The sequence below is a fragment of the Mastigoproctus giganteus genome, chromosome 5 (genome assembly GCF_048544385.1).
Source record: "Mastigoproctus giganteus isolate SK-2022 chromosome 5, ASM4854438v1, whole genome shotgun sequence".
Taxonomy (NCBI): domain Eukaryota; kingdom Metazoa; phylum Arthropoda; class Arachnida; order Uropygi; family Thelyphonidae; genus Mastigoproctus; species Mastigoproctus giganteus.
The window spans coordinates 7911768-7934485 of NC_143579.1; the positions used below are offsets into that span (position 1 = coordinate 7911768).

Genomic DNA, 22718 nt, shown 5'->3' on the forward strand with positions numbered 1-22718 from the left:
AAGATTTTCTCAAAATCTGAAGTCAAACTAACAGGTATGTAGTTATGGACTTCTCTCTTAGAACCACCTTTATCAATTGGTGAAACATTTACATCTCTCCTAAGTCCAGTGATACTTTCATAATTAACCTCAGTTGTTCAGTACACCGTTCGGTTGCCCCCCTCCCCCCAAGTTACTGGGTATCTGCTATCAATTCCAGGCATCCCACCTGCCTTTAGGCTAAAGTGTTTTTCTAATAAATAGTCATCTGTACTTTTTAAATCGTTACTTTTATATGTCTCAGCCTCAGTAGCACTGCCTCTCCTGAGTATGAAGGGTCTTTCATCAGTAATGACTGATGGAAAGTACCTATTCAATTCATCAGCAACATCAGCTGGGTTATCTAAGACTTTCCCATGTCCAGTACACAAACGTCTGATCTGATTCATTTTCTTCTACTTTTATTCCTTGAGGTTGGTCCTTGAGGTTGTCACAGACATTCTCTCAGATATGCCAGACAAGCTGTACTTGCTACCTGGTAGTCTAAAACGCTGATGGAACTGATATTCGGGTGACACTCAAGTCAAGTGGACCCAATTTCGGCGAAGTCCGGATGGTCTGTGACAGCCAAACCCTCTGCTTGCATCTTCACGATGGTGGGACTGTTAGTAATCCTGGGTATAACCTCCATGCACAAGTACATGGTGGGTGACCACCCAGGTGTGAACCAATGTAAGCAGGGGTCGAGGTGTGGCCCCCATACCACATGGAGGAACGCCGCTCCTCTATGTTACCAGGCAGTACTAGATGGTAGATGACTCTCATCAACCGGTGTAATACCACCACTCTGCTTATTGGAGGCTTGAAGTGGTGAAACCCATGTTTAGTCTCTAGAGCTAAGTTCCGGTCAACCCTTCCTATCTCTTTCATCATGCAGTATGATTGATGACTTTTGAGGTTATGGTGAACGTTGTGGCGAGATCCAATATTCCTTACATTTCGAGGGTACAGTTCTAAAACGGTGTTCGCAGGCCGGCCGCTAGTTAGTACTGAATCTATTGGTAACTCTCTAGGAAGCTTCCGGATCAGCTAGTGTATAATCTTGCTACCTCTACTCTGCCAGATAGTGACTGGAGGGAGTCCGAGTAGTGTGTATGCGGGGAGCATTGTCGAGGCCACGTTATGTCAAGGATCTGGGTATATTCTTACCACATGTACGCCATATCCAAAAATTTCATTACTTCATACAGCATGTCCCACCTACTTTTTCTTACCATTGAATACACCATGAATTGTCAAACTAATAGAGCAAGCTTATCTGCGAAAAGATCTAAACCTCCCAAGGACTTCCTAATTCATTTCACAAATATACGTGGTCTCAATTCTAATCTCAGTGATGTCCATTTCCACTTGCAGTCTGCCAAACCCCATGTACTTTTTCTGAGAGAATCTCAGTTATCAGTTGATTCATCTACTGCTCATCTCAGATGCCCAAATTATTCGCTGTATGATTCCTTTCGCCTCAAAGGTGGTACTTGTGCATATGTCCGTTCTGATATTCCCTGTCAGAGACTTGACAATTTGGAATCTCCTCTCTTTGATCTTCTCTGGCTTAAAATCTCTCTACCTCATTGTGTTAAATTCATCTGTTGTCCCTACCGTTCTCCCAACTCCACTAATCACTTGGAGCTCTTTGACTTCCTCTCTTTGCAACTTAACTTTCTCCAGTCCAACTTTCCTAACAGTAAAGTAATTTTCCTTGGTGATTTTAATGTTCACAACTCCAGCTGGCTTCCATTTTCTAGTCACACCGACCCAGCAGGTCGAGATGCTGAGGCTTTTGCAATTACTAATGACCTAGCACAGATTGTTCATTTACCTACAAGAATACCGGACAACCCTAATCATACAGCCAATACGCTTGATCTTTTTCTCACAAACAACCCCTCTAAGTACACGGTCGAAGTGAGAGGTCCTTTAGGCACTTCAGATCACAACTTGGTGATTGTCTCTTCTCCAATGGAACCTTTATCTCATGGCTATTCCCAACCACGTGTCGTTTGGCATTACAAGAATGCAAAATGGGATGACCTGCGAGACTTCTTTTCCTTGGTCGGATTACTGTTTCAAAACTTCTGGTGTCAATGTTTGCTCAGATCGTGTCAGTGAAATTATTCTTGCAGGAATGGAATCCCTTATCCCACACTCCACTTTAAAATCTCGTCCTTTATCTAAATCTTGGTTTTCCAATAAATGTGCTAAGGCTGTCCAAGAGAAGAATGTTGCATATTGTAATCGGCTTGTTTCTAATTCTTCAGTTTCATTTTCTGCCTACACCAAAGCTCGCAACAGTTGTAAAGCAGTTATTAATCAGTCCAAACTAGAGTTTGAACAGGCTAAGAGTAGAAAACTTACTTCTTGCCCTAATGGTAGCCGAGCATTCTGGTCTCTTGCCAAAGCTATTGGCCGCAACTTTTGCCCATCTTTGCTCCCACCTCTGTCCAAACCAGATGGTTCTGTTCCCACTTCAACCAAGGATAAAGCTGACCTGCTAGCATCTCATTTTTCTTCCAGCTCATGTATTAATGATCTTGGTAAAACACCTCCCACCATTCCCAACACGCTCCATTCAATGCCTCCTGTGGTCTTCCGTCAAAAAGATATCAGAAGGATTTTGATGAATCTTGATGCTAAGAAAGCTCCAGGTCCTGATGGTATTTCTCCACTTGTTCTCAAAACCTGTGCTCCTGAACTTACTCCTATTCTTTGCCACCTTTTTTCACTTTCTTATTCCAAAGGTGTTTTTCCTTCTGCTTGGAAATTTGCCCATATCCAGCCAGTTCCTAAAAAGGGTGAAAAATCCCTCCCATCCAATTATCGTCCCATTGCAATTACTTCTACTCTTTTTTTAAAGTAATGGAGAAATCAATTAACTGCCAACTCTTAAACTACCTAGAAACCTTCCATCTGATCAACGATCACCAGTATGGATTCCATCAGTGTCGATCCACTGGAGATATTCTGGCTTATGTTACCCATTTATGGACTAATTCAATGGAAAGTTTCGGTGAAACACAGGTAGTTGCTCTTGACACCTCAAAGGCTTTTGATCATGTTTGGCATAAAGGTCTTCTAAACAAGCTTCCATCTTATGGTTTGCCAACTGTTTTTAGTAATTGGTTATTCAGTTTTCTCTCTGATCGCTCACTGAGGGTGATGGTAGATGGCTCTCTGTCTTCTAACTTCTCCACTAATGCCGGTGTCCCCCAAGGTTCAGTTCTTTCCCCCACTCTTTTCCTCTTGTATATCAATTATCTTCTTCCATTGACTGGAAATCCTATCCATAGTTTTGCCGATGATAGCACATTGCATTCAACTTTCCATTTTGAGAAATCTTGTCCTGCTCAATCAGCTTCAACTTCTCGAAAATCTGCTACCAATTCCTTAAATGCCGATCTTCAGGTAATTCTCCAGTGGGGCAAAGACAACTTAGTTGATTTCAACCCTTCTAAAACTCAGTCTTGTCTTATATCTCGCAAAAAGGATTCTTCTGCTCCTATGCTTATCTTTAGTGACACTCCGATTTCTAGGCAAAATGATATATCTCTTTTGGGGATTACCCTGACTTCTAATCTCTCTTGGCACAATCGCATTACAAATATTTCTTCCTCTCCATCTAAAAAACTTGGTTTTCTCTTTTGCTCTCGGCGTTACTTTTCTTCCAAACAGCTGCTCACTCTGTATAAATCGCAAATCCGCCCTGCCATGGAATATTGTTCCCACATCTGGGGTGGTGCCCCCAAAACCTCTCTCAGGCTTCTTGATTCCATTGAAAAGAGGACAGTTAGGTTAATTAATTTTCATTTCTAACAGAGTCTCTCCACTCGCTTTCTCATAGACACACTGTTTCTGCTGCGTGCCTCTTCTACAGATACTTCCATGGGCACTGTTCTTCTGAATTGGCTTCTATAATTCCTGCTCTCTCTTTCAAAACTGTCCGAACACGTGCCGCCACTAGCCAACATCCATTTACTGTCCAACTTCAAACCCACAGAACAAACTTTTCGTCTTCCTCATTTATTCATTCAGCTGCCGTTTTTTGGAACAACCTTCCTTCATACGTAATTTCCTGAAAATTACAATCTACAGAAGTTCAAGTCCAATGTCAACAAATATCTTCTTTCGTTTTCTTAACCTCAAACCCAAGCATGGTACTAAGTACTATAGGTTCTAATACCTCTCGTGTTTGGGGTTTACATAAAAAAAAAAAAAAAATTCATATATTACTGTTTTCTGTATTTTTTAATGATATTGATGATGGTATATCAGGCTTAATATCTATGTTTGCTGACGATACGAAGGTCGGCAGGGTTGAGTTGTTAATGACAGTACACTGCTGCAACAGGATCTAGAAAAGTTGAGCAGATGGGCTGAGAGGTGGCAACTGAAGTTTAACATTGACAAATGTAAAGTTCAGCATATGGGAAGCAGTAACTCCAGCGTAATGTATCAACTGTGTGGTATTGTACTCAGGGTAGTGGAGAATGTAAAAGACTTGTGGGTAATTGTGCAGTCAGATATGAAGTGTTCTGAGCAGTGCAGACAGTCTGCAATAGTAGCCCATGGTGTCTTGTCAATGATATACAGGAATGTTTCTAGCAGGGATAAGGAGGTGATTATCCCCTTGTATAAGGCAGTGGTCAGGCCACACCTTGAGTACTGTATACAAGTCTGGAGGCCTCATTTTAAGAAGGATGTAGAACTGCTCGAACAAGTACAGAGATGGGCAACAAGATTAGTGAATGGAACAAAGGGTTGCTCTTACAAAGAAAGGCTTAAGTTTTGCTAATTACAGTGTCTGGAGACTATGCACCTGCAAGGTGATCTGATTGAGGTGTATAAAGCCTTGAATGGTTTGAGCATGCTTAATGCTGATGGGATTCTTCCTCTTGCTCAGAATAATCGCCTGAAAGGATATAAATTCAAATTGAGGAAAGACAGTTGTAGGATAGATGTGCGGAAGTTTCCCTTTAGCCAGCGGGTGGTTGATTGCTGGAACAAATTTTCATCTGTCGTAGAAGTTGATAGCTTAAATAGATTCAAGGCAGAACTAGACAAAGATTTATATAAGCTTGCTTTCTTGCATCATATGCCTTTACTAATGCTAATATGAAAAACTCCTTTCCCATTATTTGCACTCTTAGCCAGTGCTTTCTCATATTTAGCCTCAGCTTCTCTCAACTTATATGTAGTACTATTACAGATCAACTTGTTGCTCTTGTAGGCTTGAGTACTTTTCCTTACTCTGTAAATTTCCAATTCTATCTCTTTATGATGTATCAGACTGTCCAGCACTATATTCATCTGTCTCAGCATTCTCTCATGCCATGTTTTCTTAATTGTAATTCATGGTTTCTGTTATTTTTGCTTTAAAGTTATTCATTAATTCTAATGTAGTCACTTTCCTGCTATAATCTGCCCTATTAATAGATGCCAAGTGCCTTAAACTGTCATAGTCGCCTTTAAATCAAAACCTGTGCCTTTGAAGTTATACTGCAATAACTTTTGTTATCTTTCAACTAATGGCTGCATTATCACTGCCTGCCAATGGTTCTTATGCTGTAAGTCCCATGATGTCATCTGATTTGTGAATTATGTTGAAGTCCAGATTATTCTTACCAATGGTATATTCTATAACGTTCTGGTACAAAGCACAGTTCATGAAAAGGGTGACAAATCACTCCCATCCAGTTATTGTATCATTGCTCTTCTACTCTCTGTAAAGTACTGGAGAAATCCAATAACTGCCAACTCCGAAACCATACAGAAGCCTTCAGTCTGGTCAATGATCACCAAGATGGATTCCATCTGTGTCAATTCTCTGGTGATATATTGGTTATGTTACCCATCTGTGGATAAATTCAATGGAAGAGTAGTTGCTCTTAACATTTCAAAGGCTTTTGATCATGTTTCACATAAAGGTCTTCTAAATAAGCTTATATCTTATGGATTGTTGACTGTTTTTTGTAATTGGATATCTAGTTTTCTCTCTGACCGCTCACTGCTGGTGATGGTAGAAGGTTCTCTATCTTCTAACTTCTCCACCAATGCTGGTGTTCCCCATGGTTCAGTTCTCTCTACCACTCTTTTCCTCTTATATATTAATGACCTTCTTCCATTGTCCAGAAATCCTATCCATAGTTTTGCTGATGATAACACATTGCATTCCACCAGTTTGAGAAACCTTGCACTGCACAAACTTCGACTTCTTGAATATCCACTACCAATTCCTTAAATGCTGATCTCCAGGTAATTCTCCAGTGGGGCAAAGGAACTTAGTTAATTTGAATCCTAAAACCCAGTTCTGTTTTATAACTCACAAAAAGTATTCTTCTCCTATGCTTATCTTCAATGAATGTTGAATTTATAGACAAGACCACATATCTCGATTTGTGATTGCAGTGCCTTATCTCTCTTGGCATAAGTGCATCACAAGTATTGCTTCCTCCGCATCTAAAAAACTTGGTTTTCTCTTTCCCTCTCAGCATTATGTTCATCTGAACAGCTACTTGCTCTGTGCAGATCTGCCCTACTACGGAAAATTGTTTGCACATCTTCAGCAGTTCCCCATCACCTTTTTCAGGCTTCTAGACTCCATTCAAAAGTGGGCAGTTAGATAATTAATGACCCATCTCTAACAAGGTCTCTCCACTCTCTGTTTCATAGATATTTTGTTTCTGCTGCATGCCTTTTCTACATATACTTCCATGTGCAATATTCTTCTGAATTGGCTTCTATAAGGAGGTGATTATTCCCTTGTATAAAGCAATGGTTAGGCCACATCTTGAGTACTGTATACAGGTCTGGAGGCCTCATTTCAAGAAGGATGTAGAGCTGCTGGAACGGGTATAGAGAAGGGCAACAAGATTAGTGAATGAAACAAAGGGTTGCTCTTACGAAGAAAGGCTTAAGTTTTGCAAATTACAGAGTCTGGAGACTAGGCACCGGCGAGGCGATCTGATAGAGGTGTATAAGGCTTTGAATGGTTTGAGCATGCTCAATGCCAATGGGATTCTTCATCTTGCTCAGAATAATCAGCTCAGAGGGCATAAATTCAAATTGAGGAAGGACGGATGTCGGATAGATGTGCGGAAATTTGCCTTTGGCCAGCGGGTGGTTGGTTGGTGGAACCGACTTCCATCACTTGTTGTTGAAGTTGATAGCCTAAACAAATTTAAGGCTCAACTGGACAGGTATTTCGAGCGAACGGAGGGGTGAAACGGAGGGGAGTAGTGTGTTTTGTTTTTTTTTTTTTTTTTTTTTTTGGCTGATGCTGAATAAGCTTGCTTTCTTGCATCATATGCCTCTACTAATGCTAATGCTAAATCAGTCCAAATGTGTGGTGCAATCAGTCAGCATCCTTTTACTGTCCAACTTCAAGCTCACAGAATCATCTTTTCTTCTTCCTGATTTATTCCTTCAGCTTCTGTTTGCTGGAACAACTTCCCTTCACACTTATTTCCTGAAAATTATAATCTGCAGAAATTCAAGTCTAATGTCAACGGATCTTCTTTCATCTTCTCAAATTGAACTCGCATACAGTACTAAGCACTATTCATTCTAATATTTTGTGTGTGTGGGTTTTCAGAAAAAAAAAATAATAATCATATAGTTTTAAAAATTTTGTTCCCCATGGGTATTCCAGTCAATTAGGGAAAGATTGAAGTCATCCATAAGACATTCATACTTTTTTTTTGTCCTTTCCATCTGCATGTAGAGTCTCTCATCATATTCTTCACACTCCTCTGGCCTGTTGATTACTCCCACTCTCTTTATACCTTTGCTTCCAAACTAACTCACACCACACAGATTCTGTGGGAGGCGCCTCCGTAGCCAGGTGGGAAGGAGCAGCAGTGCGTAGCACATGCTTCTTGATTAGACCGGGGTTTGAGCCTGTCACCACCAAATACAGATGCTAATGCTCCTAAGAACCAAATTAGGAGCATTAGCACCAGATGCTAATGCTCCTAAGAACCAAAACAACAACAATAGATTCTGTGCTGAGAGGTGTAAATTCTGATTCAGAAAAAGCTTTTTTTGTGCTTAGGCTGCTTTTGATAAGAAGCATGACACCAATACCCCGTCTGTCTTCCTTGTCTTCTTTCCTAAATAAATTTATATATATATACCATAAAGAAACTTGTTATCCCTAATTTCCAGGCAGCACCACGTTTCTGTTAGCCCTGTTATGTCTGCATTAGTTGTCCTAACCAGGAGTTCGAATTCACCCATTTTATTGATGACATTTTTGACTTTACTGTAGATACAGTGAAGACTAAGCATCTTCTGCTGTTTACTACCCTAACACAACCCTGAAGTTATTTAGGCTTGTTTCATAACTTTATCTTCCCACTCATTTGAAACATTGCCACCCTCAGAACATCTTGCCAACATTGGCTGTTACGACAACAAACAAGAATTCCTGAGATTTGTGCAAGCATTACCTTGACCGATATCATCAGATAAATGCATGTCTGTATTATCCTTATTCCCCTAACTAGCAGTTTCCCTGAACCCTTAAGGTATCCTCAGTGATACTAGCAAATTATTTTTTTTTTTACACCACCTTTGTTCAAATGAATACCATCTTTAGAAAATAGATTCCTTCTACATACAAGTGTGGGGTGGAGTGAGGAGGAGGTTGCAGGATTTGAAGGAAATCTGAGAGATGATTCTACCTGTGAAATTGGGAGGGTAATCATGATTATTTATGATTCTTTTTATAATGATGATCCCAAAATAATTTTTTTGGGGAGGGACTGTAAGTGCAGAGCAACTAAAGTCCTTCACTATACCTTCTTTTGCATTAAGTGGGTGGTTGGGCTGTACTTCAAGGAAAGAGGACCTTGTTATGGCAGGGTTAATATTGTTGAGGCAGGAATGGTACTGGTCCAAGAATTCCCAGCGGTGTTCCCAGACTATCAAAATATTGATGACAAATCTGGTCCATCTTAGGCATGTGATGGTAAGTCTTGGAAGCAGGTCTGGCTGGTAAAAGGTCAATGAGTCAGTGATGTTTTGTTTTTTGAGAGGGTGGTTTAAACTTCATCAGTAGTTTAACCCACTATAGAAGTTTAAATTTCATCACAAGACTGGATTTAGTTTCCACTAAGAGAATGCTGGTAAACATCGATTTCACATCAAAACTTTCCAGTATATCCCCCAGCTTTATGGTAATGGTTCTGAGCCTGTCCAGCATGTTTTTGGAGTTCTTAAGTGTTGAATAGGCTCAACATCATTACCATAAAGCTTTAACCATTACCATTATCTATTAGATAAACAGAAATTTGGTCATTCTAGTCGATATTGATAAACTATTAGCATTAACATTAGTAGAAGCATATGATGCAAGAAAGCAAGCTTATGCAGCATCAGCCAGAAAAAAAAAAAAAACTTCCACTTCACCCCTCCGTTCGTTCGAAATATCTATCCAGCTGAGCCTTAAATTTATTTAGGCTATCAACTTCCACAACAAGAGATGGAAGTCTGTTCCACCAACCAACTAACTAGCTGGCTAAAGACAAATTTCCGGACATCAATCCTACATCTGTCTTTCCTCAATTTGAATTTATGCCCTCTCAGGTGATTATTCTGAGCAAGAGGCAGAATCCCATCAGCATTGAGCATGCTCAAACCATTCAAGGCTTTATACACCTCTATCAGATCACCTCGCCGGTGCCTAGTCTCCGGACACTGTAATTTGCAAAACTAAAGCCTTTCTTCATAAGAGCACCCTTTGTTCCATTCACTAACCTTGTTGCCCTTCTCTGTACTCATTCCAGCAGCTCTACATCTTTCTTGAAATGAGGCCTCCAGACCTTTATCCAGTACTCAAGGTGTGGCCTGACCATTGCCTAATACAAGGGAATAATCACCTCCTTATCCCTGCTAGAAAAATTCCTGTATATCATTGATAAGACACCATGAGCTACTCTTGCAGCCCGTCTGCACTGTCAGACAACTTCATATCTGCCTGCACAATTACCCCCAGGTCCTTTTCATTCTCTACCACTGTCAGTGTAGTACCAAAGAGTTGATACGTTGCTCTAGGATTGCTGTTTCCCATATGTAGTACTTTACATTTGTCAATGTTAAACTTCATTTTCCACCTCTTAGCCCATCTTCTCAACCTTTCCAGATCCTGTTCCAGCGGGATAGCGTCAGTCGTGTCCTTAACAACCCTGCCAACTTTTGTATCTTCTGCAAACTTGGACATTAAGCATGATATACCATCATCAATATTATTTATAAATACAGAAAACAATAATGGACCCAACACTGAATCCTGAGGGATTCTACTGATAACATTAGTCCACGATGAGCAGTGTCCATTGATTACCACTCTCTCTCTTCTCCCCCTCAACCATAACCTTCTCCTCCTTTATCCATAACAGCAATTTGCCTCCAATGCCACACTGCTCCAATTTGTGCAGCAGTCTTCCATGTGCAACAGTATCAAAAGCCTTTCTAAGATCCAAGTATATAAGGGGGGAGACAAAGATGAATAGATTAACAGTAGCCACTGGCAGAGGTAAAAGAGATTCTTGCACTGCTTCTATTGGAATGAGCAAAAGCCTGAAAAACAAGATGCAGGATATTTCAGAGACTGCCGGAAGTCATTGCGGTACAAGTAAACACATGGGTTGTGTTAGGGTAGCTAAGAATAGAAATAGGTGCATGTATACTTGCGTGTACACCAATGCTAGGAGTTTAGTAAATAAATTTGATGAATTTGAGTATTGCTCAAAACATCAAAGGCAGATATTGTTGGGATATCAGAGACGTGGTGTCACAAAGATATAAGGAATGCAGAACTGGAATTTAGGGAGTGCAACGTCTACAGAAAGGATAGACTGGATAGGAAGGGAGGAGGGGTTATGCTATTAGTTAAGAAATACATAAAATCCAAGGAAGTGAAGCCAGTGGACATCACTGGACAGTGCAGTGTCGAGTCAGTTTGTTGCGACATAAGCATTGGGAGATCAAAAGTGAGAGTAGGAGTGCCCTATAGGCCTAATGACTCTGATGAGTATAATAAGAAACTGTACAGGGAAATAGAGTAGGCCAGTAAATCAGAGAGTCTTATAATGGGAGATTTTAATTTCCCAGATATTAACTGGAATTTGGGGGCTGGTCACTCACACACTAGCAAGGCTTTTGTGGATTTATCGTATGATTGTTTTCTACATCAGCATGTTCAGGAGGCAACTAGAGGGAGTAATATACTTGATTTGATTATCAGCAGTGATTCTTCATGCATTAAGAATCTGCAGATAAATGAACCACTAGGTGGCATTGATCACAGTGTGCTGAAGTGGGATTTACTCAAAGAGGTAACTACCATTAGGGGTAAAGGGAAGGGTTATTGCTTTCGTAAAGGCGACTACGATGGACTGAGACAGTATTTAAATTCTATACAGTGGGACCAACTGATGATGTTACCAACAGCAAATGCGAAATGGGAAGCATTCAAAGAACTTATCTTGGAAACTACTAGGCTTTACATACCAACTAAGAAATATTGTTCAAGGTTCAGGCCTAAATGGATGTCAGATGAACTGATGAGGCATATGGCAGAGAAGAAACATGCATGAGATACATACAAATTAACACGTGACACAGAAGCCTATGGTAGATACAAGTTGATCTGTAACCAAGTTACAAAGGAGGTTAGGCAGGCGAAGGCAGATTACGAGAAATCTTTGGCAAGGGATGCAAAGAAAAACAGCAAAGAGTTCTTTACTTATATAAACTCTAGAAGGAAGGGGATGAATCAGATTGGTCCACTTGACAATACCATGCTGTGTCCGAGCTATAACTGAAGTCTTGTCTAGATGATCCTGCAGTGCTTCTTTAACCAGTGCCTCCATTAATTTTCCTGGAACAGAAGTTAAACTCACAGGTCTATAATTACTTATGTCAGCCTTTGTGAAGTGGGGGTCACATTTGCACATCTCCAGTCTGTGGGTACCTCCCTTGAGTCCAAGGAAGCTCTCATAATTATGGCTAAGGGTTTGCTTACTTCCTTTGCTGCCTCCTTTAATATAACTGGATAGATCCCATCCACACCAGGTGCCTTCCTTGTTTTTATATTTAATAATTTCTCCTCCACTTTACTCTCAGTTATTACAAGATTATCTAGCTTACTGCCAGAGTTGAATACACCTCTGGCATTCCCCTCGCTGAATAACTCCTCATGTGTGATTGTCGATGGAAAATATTCATTTAGTTTGTTAGCTACCTGAGCAGGATCATCAACAGTTGAACCATCGATATCAAGTGAACCAATCTGATTCATCCCCTTCCTTCTAGGATTTACGTAAGTAAAGAACTCTTTACTGTTTTTCTTTGCATCCTTTGCCAAAGATTTCTCATAATCTGCCTTCGCCTGCCCGACCTCCTTTCTAACTTGGTTACAGATCAACTTATATCTATCATAGGCTTCTGTGTCACGAGTTAATTTATATGTAACCCAAGCATTTTTCTTCTCTGTCATATGTCTCATTAGTTCATCTGACATCCATTCAGGCCTAAACCTTGAACAATATTTCTTAGTTGGTATGTAAAGCCTAGTAGCTTCCAAAATAAGTTCTTTGGATGCTTCCCATTTTAAATTTTCTGTTGGTAACATCATAGGTTGATCCCACTGTATTGAATTTAAATACTGTCTCAGACCATTGAAGTTGCCTTTACAAAAGCAATAATCCTTCCCTTTATCCCTGATGGTAGTTACCTCTTTGAGTAAATCCCACTTCAGCACACTGTGATCACTGCCACCTAGTGGTTCCTTTATTTGCAGATTCTTAATGCATGAAGAATCACTACTGATAATCAGATCAAGAGTATTACTCCCTCTAGTTGCCTCTGGATCATGCTGATGTAGAAAACAATCATCCAATAAATCCACAAAAGCCTTGCTAGTATGTGAGTGACCAACCCACAAATTCCAGTCAATATCTGGGAAATTAAAATCCCCCATTAGAAGACTCTCTGATTTACTGGCCCACTCTATTTCCCTGTACAGTTTCTTATTATACTGATCAGAGTCATTAGGCCTATAGCACACTCCTACTCTCAATTTGATCTCCCAGTGCTTATGTCACACCAAACTGACTCGACAGTGCACTGTCCAGCGATGTCGACTGGCTTCATTTCCTTGGATTTTATGTGTTTCTTAACTAATAACATAACTGCTCCTCCCTTCCTATGCTGTCTATCCTTTCTGTAGACATTGCCCTCCCCAAATTCCAATATCCGCTTTTGATGTTTTGAGCAATACCTCAGATTCATCAAATTTATTTACCCATCTCCTAGCATTGGTGTATATGCAAGTATACATGCACCTGTTCTTCTTCTTAGCTACCCTAACACAACCTTGATAATCTTGATAAACTTTATTGTCAATTAAATTGTACTTTTAACTCTATATATATATATATATATATATATAACGACTTAATCTAACAAATAATTAATACATAACTATAGTGGTACACGTGATACGGAAGTTGTATAAAGGGAACTCGTAGAAAACACTAGATACCGAAAAAATATATATATAACATAACTGTTTTGGGATATAACTTAAGGATTTAATTTTTGTTTTGAATTTTATTGAATTAAATCGGAATCATGACTCTGACCAGAGCAGCAAAGCAAAAGGCTCAAGCTAATGGGAGTGCTGTGGTTCAGGGGAGAACTGAGGGGGGCAGTTGCCCTCTGAATCACAGTCTTTTAAAATGCACTGTTTGCTTGATGTTTGCGGAGTAGTCGGGTACGGGACATGATACTGCCAAGGGGGATGTCTTTGTGTGTGCACGATGTAAGGAGTGCAAGGAAATCAGGCGACAACTCAGCGTTGTTATGGGCCTTTATGAGAGCTTGAAGGACAGGGTGGATGCCCTCGAAGGAAATAAATTGAGGGGCCCATCAAGCTCTCAGCTGCCAGAGCTTGCACTTGGTCATCAGGCAACACAGAAGCAGCCCCCTAGGCAGAATGCGCTGGTCCCACAGGAACTAGTATTGTTGGTGACTCTATTGTCAGGGAAACGGGGAACATCCTTTGTAAAAAGGATAGGTGGAATAGGACCAGGGTATGTCTGCCAGGGGCAAAGGTTGATGACGTTGTAGAGTGGATATCATCTTTTAAGGGCACAAAAGGTGATATAGTTGTACACGTTGGCACTAATGATATTAAGAGTAGGAGACCGGCGGAATTACTTAGCAAGTACAGGTCACTGTTGAAAAAAAGCCGTGAATTAGGGTTGAACTTGAAAGTGTCTGCAATTCTGCCCAGACACGATAGGAGGGAGTATATGATGAGAGCCTTGTCGATCAATTCGGCCCTGGAGGGATTGTGCAAGGCTCAAGGGGTAGAATTTTTTTCAGCCTGGACTGTACTTGTTAACAGGAGAGATTGCTTCTACAGGGATGGGATACACTTAAATAGAAAGGATGCAAGAATTTTTGCTGATGCTGTCGAGGCAGTGTTAGGTGGGTCGGAAAACTGCTAGTTGGGGGGGATACAAGGACTAATAGATTAACAGTAGCCACTGGCAGAGGTGGAAGTGATTCTTGCACTGCTTCTATTGAAATGAGCAGAAGTCTGAAAAACAAGATGCAGGATATTTCAGAGACTGCTGGTAGTCATTGCGGTACAAGTAAACACATGGGTTGTGTTAGGGTAGCTAAGAATAGAAACAGGTGCATGTATACCTGCGTGTACACCAATGCTAGGAATTTGGTAAATAAATTTGATGAATTTGAGGTATTGCTCAAAACATCAAAGGCAGATATTGTTGGGATATCAGAGACGTGGTGTCACACAGATATAAGTAATGCGGAACTGGAATTTGGGGAATACAATGTGTATAGAAAGGATAGACAGGACAGGAGGGGAGGAGGGTTTATGCTATTAATTAAGAAACACATAAAGTCCAAGGAAGTGAAGCCAGTCGACATCGATGGACAGGGCAGCGTCGAGTCAGTTTGGTGTGACATAAGCATAGGGAAATCAAAATTGAGAGTAGGAGTGTGCTATAGGCCTAATGACTCTGATGAGTATAATAAGATATTGTACAGGGAAATAGAGTGGGCCAGTAAATCAGAGAGTCTTATAATGGGGGACTTTAATTTCCCAGATATTGACTGGAATTTGTGGGTTGGTCACTCGCACACTAGCAAGGCTTTTGTGGATTTATTGGATGATTGTTTTCTACATCAGCATGTTCGTGAGGCAACAAGAGGGAGCAATACTCTTGATCTGATTATCAGTAGTGATTCTTCATGCATTAAGAACCTGCAGATAAATGAACCACTAGGTGGCAGTGATCACAGTGTGTTGAAGTGGGATTTACTCAAGGAGGTAACTACCATCAGAGGTAAAGGGAAGGGTTTTTGTTTTCGTAAAGGCGACTATGATGTTCTGAGACAGTATTTAAATTCTATACAGTGGGACCAACTGATGATGTTACCAACAGCAAACTCAAAATGGGAAGCATTCAAGGAACTAATCTTGGAGGCTACCAGGCTTTACATACCAACTAAGAAATATTGTTCAAGGTTTAGGCCTAAATGGTTGTCAGATGAACTAATGAGACATGTGGCAGAGAAGAAAAATGCATGGGATACATACAAATTAATGGGTGACATGGAAGCCTATGATAGATATAAGTTGGTCTGTAACCAAGTCACAAAGGAGATTAGGCAGGCAAAGGCAGACTATGAAAAATCCTTGGCAAAGGATGCAAAGAAAAACAGAAAAGAGTTCTTTACATACTTGAACTCGAAAAGGAAAGGGATGAATCAGATTGGTCCACTGGATATTGATGGTTCAACAGTTGAGGATCCTGCTCAGGTGGCTAACAATCTAAACGAGTATTTTGCATCTACATTCACGCATGAGGAGTTATTCAGGAAGGAGAATGATGTAGGTAAAGTAAACATTGGCAGTGAGCTGGATGATTTTGTAATAACTGAGAGGAAAGTGGAGGAGAGATTGTTGAGGATAAACATAAAAAAGGCACCTGGGGTGGATGGGATCTATCCAGTTATATTAAAGGAGGCAGCGAAGGAAGTAAGCAAACCCTTAGCCATAATTATGAGAGCTTCCTTGGACTCAGGGGAGGTACCTATGGACTGGAGATGTGCAAATGTGACCCCAATTCACAAAGGAGGTTCAAAGGCTGACACAAGTAATTATAGACCTGTTAGTTTAACTTCTGTTCCAGGTAAATTAATGGAGGCACTGGTTAAAGAAGCACTGCAGGATCATCTAGACAAGAATTCAGTTATAGCTCAGACGCAGCATGGTTTTGTTAAGGGCAGGTCTTGCCTGACCAATTTGATTGGATACTATGATGTAGTCACAAAAGAACTGGATGCAGGGAATAACTTTGATATTATATATTTGGATCTTAGAAAGGCTTTTGATACTGTTGCACATGGAAGACTGCTGCACAAATTGGAGCAGTGTGGCATTGGAGGCAAATTGCTGCTATGGATAAGGGGATGGTTGAGTGGCAGAAGACAGAGAGTGGTAATCAATGGACACTGCTCAATGTGGACTAATGTTATTAGTGGAGTTCCTCAAGGTTCAGTGTTGGGTCCGTTGTTGTTTTCGGTGTTTATGAATGATATTGATGATGGGATATCAAGTTTAATGTCCAAGTTTGCAGATGATACAAAGGTTGGCAGGGTCGTTAAGGATAATACTGACGCTATGCTGCTGCAACAGGATCTGGAAAGGTTGAACAGATGGGCTGAGAGGTGGCAAATGAGGTTTAACATCGACAAATGTAAAGTGCTGCATATGGGAAACAGTAACCCCAGAGCAACGTATCAACTCTGCGGTACTACACTGACAGTGGTGGAGAATGAAAAGGACCTGGGGGTAATTGTGCAGGCAGATATGAAGTTCTCTGAGCAGTGCAGACGAGCTGCAAGAGTAGCTCATGGTGTCTTGTCAATGATATACAGGAATTTTTCTAGCAGGGATAAGGAGGTGATTATTCCCTTGTATAAGGCAATGGTAAGGCCACATCTTGAGTACTGTATACAGGTCTGGAGGCCTCATTTCAAGAAGGATGTAGAGCTGCTGGAACGGGTACAGAGAAGGGCAACAAGATTAGTAAATGGAACAAAGGGTTGCTCTTACGAAGAAAGGCTTAAGTTTTGCAAATTACAGAGTCTGGAGACTAGGCACCGGCGAGGTCATCTGATAGAGGTGTATAAGGCTTTGAATGGTTTGAGCATGCTCAATGCCAATGGGATTCTTCATCTTTCTCAGAATAATCACCTCAGAGGGCATAAATTCAAATTGAGGAAGGACGGATGTCGGATAGATGTGCGGAAATTTGCCTTTGGCCAGCGGGTGGTTGGTTGGTGGAACCGACTTCCATCACTTGTTGTTGAAGTTGATAGCCTAAACAAATTTAAAGCTCAACTGGACAGGTATTTCGAACGAACGGAGGGGTGAAATGGGAGTGGGTTTTTTTTTTTTTTTTTTGGCTGATGCTGAATAAGCTTGCTTTCTTGCATCATATGCCCCTGCTAATGCTAATGCTAACCCATGTGTTTACTTGTACCGCAATGACTCCCAGCAGTTTCTGAAATATCCTGTATCTTGTTTTTCAGGCTACTGTTAACTATTAGTCCTTGTATCCCCCCAAGCTAACAGTTTTCTGACCCACCTAACATTGCCTCGATAGCATCAGCAAATATTGTTGCACCTTTTCTATTTAAGTGTATCCCATTCCTGTAGAAGCAGTCCCTTCTGTTAACAAGTACAGACCAATCTGAAAAAATTCTACATACCTTGAGCCTTGCACAATCTTTCCAGGGCCGAATTGATCGACAAGCTGTCATCATATACTCCCTCCTTTCGTGTCTGGTCAGAATTGCAGACACTTTCAAATTCAACCCTAATTCACGGCTTTTTTTCAACAGTGACCTGTACTTGTTAAGTAATTCTGCCGGTCTCCTACTCTTAATATCATTAGTGCCAACGTGTACAACTATATCACCTTTTGTGCCCTTAAAACTATATCTACTAGAAGGACCAAAATAGGCAGAATTTGAATGCATAAATATGTACAATATTAAAATTAGATATTAACTATATTTTAAGGGATAATAAATTTCTTCCTATCTTGTTAAAAGAAATACTAGTAATTTGGCTCTTCACTTGAAGTACTTTTGTGTTCATATTCTTTAAATTTCTATTTTACTTATCCTTACCTTATTTTTAATGTTATAAAATATAATTATATAATGAAAATTTTTGAATTGATAAATTTCATTTTTATAGAGTTACAACCAGGTTAAGGGAAGTAATCACCAAAAAGATAAAAAGGCGCTTGGCCTTTCTGAAAGCCAGAGTGAATCACTTTCAACTGTGATACCTGGTAAGATGGTTTTTTTTGAAAGGAGAAAATGGAATTTGGGAAAGGATATTCTATGTAATTTTAAATATTTTTTAATTTAAGAAATAATGCAACTTTATTCAAATAATTGTTTCCTATTCCTAGTACTGTAAGACCAAGTCAGTTATATATAAATCTTCTTGATTGATGTTTGTTCAATTTAAGAATGGATTCCAAACTGCATCATAGGAAAAGCAATTTGAGTATATGCAGTCACTGTTGTTTACCCCTGCCTGATGTTAATATGGAATCACAGCAAAAGAGGGTTCAAACATTTTAATCCTTTCTTTACAACATAAAGCTACACCCATATCATTTAATTTCAATTTGGAAAACAATACTTCCATTCTTAAAAATCGTTTTAGGATTAATAAGAATGCTATTATTATCTCATTGTATTGCAAGTCCATGGAAATGGGTATGATACTCAGCTACAAGTCAAATCACTCCACCAGTATCAAAGCAGGGATCACAAAAGGCATAACTCTGAGGGCTTTCAATAAAAATATCTCCCCAAATGTGGCACATGAATTACACAGGACAATCATACCAGAAACTACAGTTAAAGCTGAAGGAACATCAGGCTGGAGAATATTTGGATACTATATGATGCAACTAAAAGAGGCATAGTGACAAGTATTTTTGGTCTAGGCCCACACCAAAAGAAATATCAACAGAAATGGGAGAAATTTCCATTCTTTGCATTTTTTTTTTTTTTTTTTTTAATAATCCAGATCCATTGCAAAATGTCCAGGGACTCCAGCTCTGGACAAACTGAACTGATCTCCAGCCAACTAGGTATACTACAGGACTTTAAAATCAGATTATATTCCACTAACGTGTAGGGCAGCTAAAAACTAACCTACCAACAAACTTGTTCATTACAGATCCAAGCAAAGCCATTCATTTCATCATAAGCCAACAGTTGATCACAAGGCAGACAAAGGGTCCACTTTTCATCATTAGTGACTCAAAAACTAAACTGCCAACCAGCCAGTTAACCACAGACCCCATAGGCAGCTACAGCAGAGCCGGTACCAGTTCAAAAACCACACAAAGGCAGAAGGAAAAGACAATCAGCAGGTAGAAAAATCTAGTGGTTTCAGCCACTACCAGTGAAAACCTGAGCTCAGATTTGACTGTCACAATCAGGGGCAGTGATGTCTCAATGATTAGCCTCCTCTTGTGTCTTCAGTACTCATACTTAGCAGAATATGTATACAACACCTTACAGATGACGTTCACTAGTAAAGAGTACCAAACTTAAAATATCAACCTGCATGAAGTGGGCTAGGCAATTTCTCTCATGGATAAAGGAAGTTAACAAATGAATACGTCTCATTACTCACCGCCTTTAATTTCCACTGAGTAGCAAAAAATATCTACGTTAACTATTTCATTAACGTCACAAATCACACAATCTTGATATTTGATTGAAAAGTGTACATTAGTAGCAGGGTGCTTAATTATTTTATAATAACTGAGAGCAAATTGGAGGAGAAATTGTTGAAGTTAAACATAAGAAAGGCACATGGGTGGTGGGATCTATCCAGTTATATTAAAGGAGGTGGCAAAGCAACTAAGCAAACCCTTAGACATAATTATGAGAGCATCCTTGGACTCAGGGGAGGTTCCCACAGACTGGAGATGTGCAAATGTATCCCCAGTTCACAAAGGGGGATCGAAGGGTGACACGAGTAATTACAGACCAGTTAGTTTAACTTCTGTTCCGGGTAAAATAATGGAGTCACTAGTTAAAAGATACATTGCAGGATCATCTAGACAAGACTGCAGCAATAATTCAGACACAGCATGGGCTTGTTAAGGGAAAGTCTTGTTTGACAAATTTGATAGGATATTATGATGTGATTACAAAGGAACTGGATGCAAAAAATAATTTTGATATCATATATTTGGATTTTAGGAAAGCTTTTGACACTGTTGCGCATGGAAGACTACCGTACAAATTGGAGCCGAATGGTATTAAGGTTAAGTTCCTACAATGGATAAAAGGATGGTTGAGTGGGAAAAGACAGAGGGTGGTAATTAATGGGTGCTGCTCTTCGTGGACTAATGTTATTAGTAGAGTCCCACAGGGTTCGGTGCTCTGTTGTTTTGTATATTTATCAGTGATATTGATGAAGGTATATCAGGCTTAGTTTCGAAGTTTGCAATGATACAAAGGTTGGCAGGGTTGTTAATGGCAGTGTGCTACTGCAACAGGATTTAGAAAATTTGGGCAGATGGGCTAAGAAGTGGCAACTGAAGTTTAACCTTGACAAATGCAAAGTACTGCATATGGGTAGAAGTAACCCCAGAGAAACGTACCGTGTGGTACTACACTTAAGGTGGTAGAAAATGAAAAAGACCTGGGAGTAATTGTGCAGTCAGATATGAAGTTTTCTGAGCAATGCAGACAGGCTGCCAGGGCAGGTCATGGGGTTTTTGTCAATAATGTATAGGAATTTTTCTAGCACGGAAAAGGAGGTGATTGTCCCTCTGTATAAGGCAATGGTCAGGCCACGCCTTGAGTACTGCGTACAGGTCTGGAGGCCTCATTTTAGGAATGATGTAGATTTGCTTGAACGTGTACAGAGAAGAGCAACAAGATTGGTGAGGGGAATGAAGGGATCCTCTTACCAAGAGAGGCTTAAGTTCTGCAAATTGCAGTGGCTGGAGACTAGTCACCTGCGCAGTGATCTGATTGAGGTGTATAAGGCCTTGAATGGGTTGAGCACGCTGAATTCTGATGGGATCCTTCCACTTGTTCAGATTACGAATCTAAGGGGGCATAAATTCAAATTAAGAAAAGACAAATGTAGAATAGATGTGCGGAAATTTGCCTTTAGCCAGTGGGTGGTTAATTGCTGGAACAAACTTCCATTTGTCGTTGTGGAAGTTGATAGGGTAAATAAATTTAAGGAGGAACTGGACAGACATTTGGAGAGAATGGTGTATTTTTTTTTTTTTTTTTTTTTTTTTTTTTGGCTGATGCTGCATGAGCTCATACACTTGCTTTCTTGCATCACATGCCACTGCTACTATTACTATTTCAAGGAAACAAGAATATTCATTTCAGAAAAAAGAGAATCTTAACTTGTCACATAAAACAACATTCCAAGTCAAGTTTCAATAAATATTAGTAATATGATATGCCAATCAAATGCAGACATTCTGAATCCCCTATATCACTCAAAAATGATGGATTCAGCATTTAAACATAGGGATTACAATATGTACAGAAAGGAGTGTTTGTGTCAAGGTGTGTTTGTTTTAATTGTGATCTCCAGGATTCCCCCTATATACTGCAGTAGCATCTAAAAAGGCATTTCCGTTTTTTTTTTTTTTTTTTTTCCATTTATTAATACACACATTACATACATTCATATGTATATATCCAGAACTTACATAGATTTATATACAATTATATATACATTTCCATCATTCAGGGCTTGTGTGTGTGTGTGTCAATAGGCCAAGGCCGGCAAGTGTATGTATGTAGGTGTGTAAGTATGTGTGTTGTTGTGTTGAGTGCCGGCACCTGGTGACTTTGCAGTCAGGGGACACCTGGTTCCTTGCCTTCTGACTCCCAACCTTGGCCACGAGGAGGCACGCCAGGGACTGCTTTTAAACTGAAACTCTTACTGGGGCCAAGGTGTTTAGGGAAAGGAAAGGAAGATAAGAATGAGAAGTATGGGAATTGTAAGGGAAGGGAAAGTTGGATAGAAGAAAAGGGGAAGGAGAAATAGACATCCTCTGAAATAGAAGAGAAAGTAAATAAAAAGTATTCAGGTATTTTATGAAAAGGAAATGGGTGATAGAATGAGAAGTATGGGAGTGGGGAGGAATAGAGAAAGAAAGTAGGGGAAGAAGAAAAAGACATTACTTAGAAGAACGAGTAACATAGAGTAAGAAAGTATAACAGATTTAAGAAAGACTAGTGAACAGATACTTAATCTAAACTTAAAATCAAATATCAGTGAACCATAAACAATAACAACAATATGTACATTGGTTCTAGCTTTAGATCATCCCACAACACAAGTGGGGAGACATTAATAAACCAATTCTATTTCCTGAATCTTAACATAAGGTAAACAGGAAACGAAGAAAATCATGTCTAGACAAAAGCTGTCAAGTTTTAAGCCCATCACAATTCAGTACCAGCAAAGAGTTAGCAATACCCACCCACAAGTGCAGCAAGAAACAATAAAACAAAATTAGAATACATTTCCACAACCAAAATCATTCCAGCCC

At 39.9% G+C, this 22718-nt stretch overlaps 1 protein-coding gene across 2 annotated transcripts in view; it reads left to right on the forward strand.

Moving 5' to 3' along the window:
- Positions 1-22718, forward strand: part of LOC150085151 (uncharacterized) — a 274128-nt gene that overhangs the window by 131886 nt on the left and 119524 nt on the right. For both annotated transcript variants that reach the window (XM_090373050.1, XM_090373051.1), the window contains exon 6: positions 18347-18443. In XM_090373050.1, coding sequence (XP_090229176.1) covers positions 18347-18443 — 97 coding nt within the window. The remainder of the gene's footprint in view (positions 1-18346; positions 18444-22718) is intronic.